A 6,365-nucleotide genomic window follows, 5' to 3' on the forward strand; every position below is an offset into this window, starting at 1 on the left:
AAAGTTGAACTGTGCCACGTTGGAAAGGCCATTGCTTGTTATAACAAGCAATGGCCTTTCCAACGTGGCCCAGTTCAACTTTGAGGCCTTCCGCTTTGTTCAGCACAGAGACCAGGAGAAGTCCACCATCTACCTGCACTGCATCCTGAGACTGTGTGAGCCCACCAAGTGTCAAGAGGTGACGAATGTAAGTTGACTAAAGTAACAAAACCTTTTAACGGCAAGGATCTGAAAGCGGCAGTACAAGGAAAAGAATGGGAGGTAAATAGATCGGGCTGCCTTTGCTAATAAATAAATAGAACTCTGTAGAGAAATTGTAGACGATGCTGTGAAATGATACAATAATATTTCAAAATGCATAAGAATTATTTGCTAAATTTGTCCAAAGTGAGTCTCTGTTTATGTGTGCTGCTTTATTTCATGTAATCTTCACCACGTTAACAAATAAAGGGAGAGGTAGAACCCTTAGAAGGAAATGATACAAAAAGTAAAAAAAAAAAAAAGAAAAACGTTTTTAACTGTATTCATGTTCCTTTAACTTTTCACATTACGAATGCAAATTAATTCAATTGCAATTTATTATGACAATGTAGCACATAATTGTGAAGTAAAATAAAAACTGAGTTGTTAATCACATAAAATCCAATTATAACACTTTAAAGTTTGTGGTTGTTCCATAAAAAAACAATGGGAAGTAATGGGTGAAAACTGTAATGGTATATAAAGAATTATATGATGGGCGAAACCTTCCCCTGCATTTTGTCAGATTTGTAATGCCAGAAGAAAAAGATCTCTGACTCCTTTCGGAGAAGAAAGCAGCGACTCTGCCACCGTCTCAGTCGGACCTCTCTACACCGCTGCAGCAGGTCTGTAAAATATAAATGCCCTTTTCTCACTATTCATTCAGCACTGAGATAAATTCTCTGGCTGATCATTTCTTTAATCTTGCCCCACCAAAGATGTGCCTGAGGCAGCTGGCTCTAGTAAGTATTCTTGAATTGTAATAACCTTACATTACACAGCCATAAATGCATATCAACACTCTGAGCGAACTGAAATGTTGTCTGCTGTGTTTAGCTGGCAATACTGTCGCGTCAGGAAGTGCTGGAGTGGATGCGAGCAGCCTGGTGGTGTGGCTCACGCTTGGGTCGGTTGTTGCTGCCCTGCTTCCTGACATGGCGACTGGTTTGTCTTGAAAAAGTCGTCATTTGACTGGACGACTAACTTGGACGCATCAAATTTGACCAACTGATCAAACAGCCTGTGCAAATTATCACTGTTCTATGTCTTTTAATCAGATTGTATCTTCAGGTTTATGTTAAAATGTTTAGTTTTTTTTTGTCTTAGCAGCAAGTGATCAAATAGTCCAATCAAATGTTGTGGGATCTTATGTAGCTTTTTCTATTTGCACTCTTGCATTGATATTGTCTTTAATGATTACAAAGGAATAGAAAAGCTGAACTGTGAAAAATAAATCTCAAGACCGTAAGCTGCATGATCATTTCCTTTCACATGCTTGTAAAATCTCTACTGCATTGTTGTACAATAGAATCTTGCACAAAACAAAAAGACTTTTCTTCAAATATAGATTATCTTTCTTTAATAAATATATATGAAAAACTAAGCTATCCTTGGTTCCGCACTCTTGAATCTCATAAACTATGGAAGCTCATGATATGAACATGGCTCACAACCCAGAGCGTCATTCTGTCGGGAGCGAAAGAAGTGATTGCAACATAAAGTTAGAAAGACAGACAGAAATGTCACACAAAATCGTTTAATGGATTTTTATTTAAATATAGATAAGCTTTCATAAATAAAACTCAAAACAACAGTATCGTCTTGGTTCTGAACTCAGACAGACAGAACACTTTAGACAGGCAACAACTACTTTTACACTCCACTAAAAGGGGCAACAATATTTACTCACATACGCAATATAATCTCATTTCCAATACTCGATGATTTAGACGTATTTGCAACCACTTTTCCACTCTGGCAAAGAGAAAAACAAACACGCAGGAATTCTTGGCAGGAAAACAGATCAGAGTGGGTCACTTCAGATGTTTGTTTGTCTAAGTGCGTAGGGCAAAATACACATGCCCTGGATTAAATAACAAAACTGAACTGGGATGGGTTTTTTTGTTGTAATTTTCCTTTTGACATGGCAAACCTTCCTGCCACACATCGCGTCCACTTACAATATTTTCTTTCAATCATCTTGCACATAGTGGTTGAAAAGACTATGTCATATCATTCTTAAATAAGGATGAATCAAGTAATTTCAGTTCTGCACTCTCAAATCACTGAAAAGACAAACAGCAAATGAAACAAAACACATTTTGACACTTATACAACAAAATACTTTACAAAGGCAGCAACTTATAAAAAAGGAGATACTTTCTCTATCTTTTGCTTACTGATAAAGAAAAAAAGTCATCAGAACATTTTCTATTGAGTCATATTTACAACCGGTTTTCCATACTGATACAATGGCAAAACAAAGAAGATGGATGCTTAGATATGTTTTGTTAAGTGCGTGTTGTAGTTACTGCACAGAGTGCATAATGTCCTGGATCAGAGCAGACAGTCTAACTGAGAAGTCCTCCCGCAAAGATGCTCCTTCCTGCATCGACGAAGAAAGAGGCTGAGACACGGCAGACGTGCCTCTGGCCTCCTCCTCCACGCCGATAAACAGTCTCTCCATCCGGGCCTGCAGCGCCTGACTCTGCAGAGCTGCGCTGTGGCAGAACTGCTCCAAACCGTCTGCGACTTCAGTCTGAGGAGGCCGAGCGGACTCCAGCAGAGCTGCCAGCTGCGCTCTGAAAGCTCCCATCCGGCTCTGCGCCTCCTCCCTCAGCGAACTCACTTCCTGCCCCAGCTTGGAGATCACCGCCTGCCAGACCTCTGAGCCAATCGCCCCCTCTTCAGCATCGCTTTTCTGCTTCAGGTGTTCAATCACACCACTCGCTGAGGTTTGGAAGTCACTGATGAGGCTGGATAGCTGGCTGTTGCTGAGCTCCAGGTTTTGACTAATCCACTGGACAGCTTCTTGGTAGAAAGCAGGACCGGCCTCCGCCTGAGCCGCCGTTTTCTCCAGGCCCTGCAGGTACAGCCTGAGCTGGCTGCACAGGTCCTGGGTGTTGCTGCTCAAGGAGTTCTGCAGCTGCTGGGTGAGCGGACTCAGGCGCTCCTTCATGCTGTTCAGGGTGGCGCTGAGTTGTGCTGGGGAGGGAGACAACCTCTCCCGCAGCTCGGCCAGCTCCTGCCGCAGACGGACGCGCAGACGCTCCGACTCTACGGTGAGTTTGCGCTGCATTTCCTGTGCAAGGGGATGCTTCGTGTCATCACTTCCAAGGGTGTAAAGACCACTGCTGTCGATGACGCTCTTGTAGATCCCACTAAGCACAGAAAGAGAAACGGTTCATGTAAACGACTAAAGGAATGAATGAACACACCTAAAAAAAAAAACATCCTTTGAAATAATGTCAGTTAATTTGCATAACTGGGATAAAATATACAAAATTAAAAAAGTAATAGCATCATCTCTTTTTGAAAATGTGAAAGAAAAATGCTTGTAAAACTCTAAATACATCATAAATACACATGCTGGTATATAGTTTACATTATATATAATTATTTATTCATATTCCACTTTGGATCAAACGTATCACAGTGCCTTAAGAAGTTATTCATACCCTTTTAACTTATTTTAGACGTCTTTTATTAGGATCTTTTATTAACCCAAATTAATTCAGTATCATAAGAGAAAAGAAAACAAATTCATGTTTTCAAATTGTCTAAATCTAAAAAAAAACAGTCATATTTCTGCACCCTAAATAATCTAGAAAGAAAATGGCACATCTGCTGACCATTGAAGACACCCTGAAGACGTCCTTCTAAATTGATAAGACAATAATGCAGTGTAACCAAGATACCCACGGTATCACTGGAGGAGCTGCAGAAATCCACAGCTTATGTGGGAGAATATATGTTTACTTCAAAGCCATTTGTCAGTGCCAAATATGTGAAAGAAATTGAACTCTTTTGCCAACATCCAAAATCTTTGTGCTCCTGCAGAACAGTCACCCTGAATATACACCCAGAGTTTCAATGGAAGGACAAAGAACAAATAATATTCATTATTAGAATGGCCTAGTTAAAGTTGACACCAATAAAGTTCTAAAAAAACTGCAATTACAGCAAAAGGTGGTTATATAAGATATTGACTCAAGAGGACTGATCACAAGTGCACACTGCACATTGTTCAGAGGGCATAAATAATTTCACAAGACACTGGAGATTTTTTTTTTTTTATTGTCTTCATCATTAGCTGCTTGTTCTGTTCGGTCAACTTACTGGACGTCTTTTGAGAGGTCTGCCTTGTCAAACACGTGGTTAGCCTTTGAGTCAACCCAGCCTGCCTCCCTGGAGTCACTGTGCAGAGGATGGGCTGCAAACAAGAAACACATTTGTAAGAAAAAAACAAAACAAGAACCATAACCATAACCAAGAAAAGCAAGAGATGTAAAATACTTTTTAAAAAATATACCTAAAGTTGCTGAGAGTGACAGGGTGACGAGCACTAATTCCCAGATCATGTTTATCTCTCTGTAAAAGTGAAATAAGGGAAACTGATAAGAATACCAAAAGACGACAAACACACACATGGAAGCCGTTCTACTTGTTTTTCACATGTCCCTTACTTAGAACAAGAGGAAGATCAGTGCACAACAGAGAAGCAGGTTCTTTATCCAAGGATCAGGGGTCTGTGGACTGGCTTCTCTTCTCTGACTTATAAAGGTCCTTGTTATCAAAGCAGCTGCCCAAATCCTGCCTGTGTCAACAGTCAACACGTGGAGGGTCACAGTGATTATCAAACACAATATACACACTCTCACAAACACACTGTGTGAGGTCACAGAGATACCATCTACTGCTCAGTCGTTATTAAAAACTTAATTTCAGAGAATTATTGGCTAAACTCACTTTGGATTATCGTGAGCATTAGTGAGGATGAAGCACTTTTAAAATCACAGATGGTGATACGACTATTTTTAGTAAGAAAGATACTGGATTCCAATATTTGTGCTTTATGATTATTGCGCTGAACAGCAGCTAAAAGGAGAGAAAAAAAACAACTAAAAACAGAGAACCAATTCAAAGAAAAGATTCAAATGTTACCCTTTATTTTTTTCACTGGTGGAGGTTGAAGTTTCAAAGCATTATGCTTTTTGTTTCATGGTTTTTAAGTCGAGCAGCAGTCTGTCTTCTTGAGTTTTGGATCTGCTCAAACAGTTTTCATCTTCATGCCTTGTGTTATCTGCACACCAGAGCAGTATAGGTGATCATGTTTGTCTTTTTCATTAAAAAGAAGGATTATATTTAATACCTCAGATGAGTGGTTTTGTCACAGCCGACATGGAGATCTGGGTGAAAGTTGAGTCCAGTTCAGTTAGATAAGCTGTAGGTCGTCACTGCGGGGTCAATGTCCATGGCTGTTGTGATGAAACCCCCCATATAGGTTATTCCAGGTATCCAAAGTCTCATATTTATCCCACTACAATAACAGAGTTTAGTAAGACCTTGACTACTGGATGTGAAAACAGGCCTGTTGACTGTTTTCTGCACCTCCAAGTTTTAGATAAAAAAAAATAAAAAAAATGTGCACACAAACGTGGTACGCTGAATGCAAAAGAGAGTGGTCATAAGTAAAATGTTACATAATTACATTATTTAACTCTTGTGTTCAAATAACCAGCCGGCTGACAGTGCTTCATATCAATAAGCAAAGCGTTTTTTTGGTGTGTGTGTGTGTGTGTGTGTGATTTTACTATGGAGCAAAGGGCAATCCTTTGACGCTGATTATTGAACAAACATGAAGATATTAGGGTCAAAGGAACTACTAGCAATGATTAAACTAAACAGTCTATATTGGTAACCGATGGAATATGTATTTGTTTGAACAGTTTTGATTACAGTGCATTAAGGCAGAATTAGTTCACTCACTCAAAGAGTGTTTCTCACAAAATGGACATGTCGGCTATTAGCAACAACTGCGGCGATCTTTACTTTGGGGCTATCTACAGGCAAACCTAAGTTTCTGAAATGAGTCGTCGGCAAACAACACGTTGCTCAGTTCGAACTGAACACGTATGAACTCTTTTGAAACGTATGTAGAACAGAATAAACATCTTTCCTGGATGCAAACATTTGCCATCAACACCCAAATCACACATAGTAGGGTCTTCTATTTTATTGGATAGAAAGTACTCTCTGACTACAGCCACCATGTTGCTTTGGAAAATGCTTTGAAATAAGAACTTGTTGAGAATTGCCCCAATAAATAAACAGGCCCTGAATAA

The 6,365-nt window shown here is 39.6% G+C and overlaps 2 protein-coding genes across 3 annotated transcripts in view; one reads left to right on the forward strand and one right to left on the reverse strand.

Annotated features, from left to right (window-relative positions):
- LOC103136236 (zona pellucida-like domain-containing protein 1) overlaps positions 1–1,569 on the forward strand; it is a 3,727-nt gene extending 2,158 nt beyond the window's left edge. Inside the window, exons 8-11 of the mRNA XM_016670256.1 lie at positions 12–187; positions 767–866; positions 960–983; positions 1,078–1,569. Coding sequence (XP_016525742.1) covers positions 12–187; positions 767–866; positions 960–983; positions 1,078–1,196 — 419 coding nt within the window. The 3' untranslated portion in view covers positions 1,197–1,569. The remainder of the gene's footprint in view (positions 1–11; positions 188–766; positions 867–959; positions 984–1,077) is intronic.
- Positions 1,570–1,773: 204 nt separating this feature from the next.
- On the reverse strand, positions 1,774–4,806 carry LOC103136235 (uncharacterized). Of its 2 annotated transcripts, XM_007549388.2 has the most exons (4): positions 4,707–4,806; positions 4,553–4,611; positions 4,360–4,453; positions 1,774–3,401 (listed from the first exon to the last, which is right to left on the reverse strand). In XM_007549388.2, the coding sequence occupies exons 2-4, from the start codon at positions 4,599–4,601 to the stop codon at positions 2,549–2,551; spliced, it is 996 nt and encodes a 331-aa protein (XP_007549450.1). In that variant the 5' UTR covers positions 4,602–4,611; positions 4,707–4,806; the 3' UTR covers positions 1,774–2,548. The 2 variants fall into 2 exon arrangements, with proteins under 2 accessions (XP_007549450.1, XP_016525741.1); XM_016670255.1 differs by having other exon boundaries at positions 4,553–4,781.
- Between the last annotated feature and the right edge of the window lie 1,559 nt (positions 4,807–6,365).

This window comes from Poecilia formosa, unplaced genomic scaffold (genome assembly GCF_000485575.1).
Source record: "Poecilia formosa unplaced genomic scaffold, Poecilia_formosa-5.1.2 Scaffold31, whole genome shotgun sequence".
Classification (NCBI taxonomy): Eukaryota; Metazoa; Chordata; class Actinopteri; order Cyprinodontiformes; family Poeciliidae; genus Poecilia; species Poecilia formosa.

Bases quoted from the DNA above. Each gene is read 5' to 3' on its own strand.
- LOC103136235 (XM_016670255.1), bottom strand. From the start codon at position 4,670: ATGTGTGTGTTTGTCGTCTTTTGGTATTCTTATCAGTTTCCCTTATTT. The intron at 4,454-4,552 runs GTATATTTTTTA...TCTTGTTTGCAG, and splicing joins GTCACTCTCAGCAACTTTAG to CCCATCCTCTGCACAGTGAC. The intron at 3,402-4,359 runs GTAAGTTGACCG...TTCTGTGCTTAG, and splicing joins GACCTCTCAAAAGACGTCCA to TGGGATCTACAAGAGCGTCA.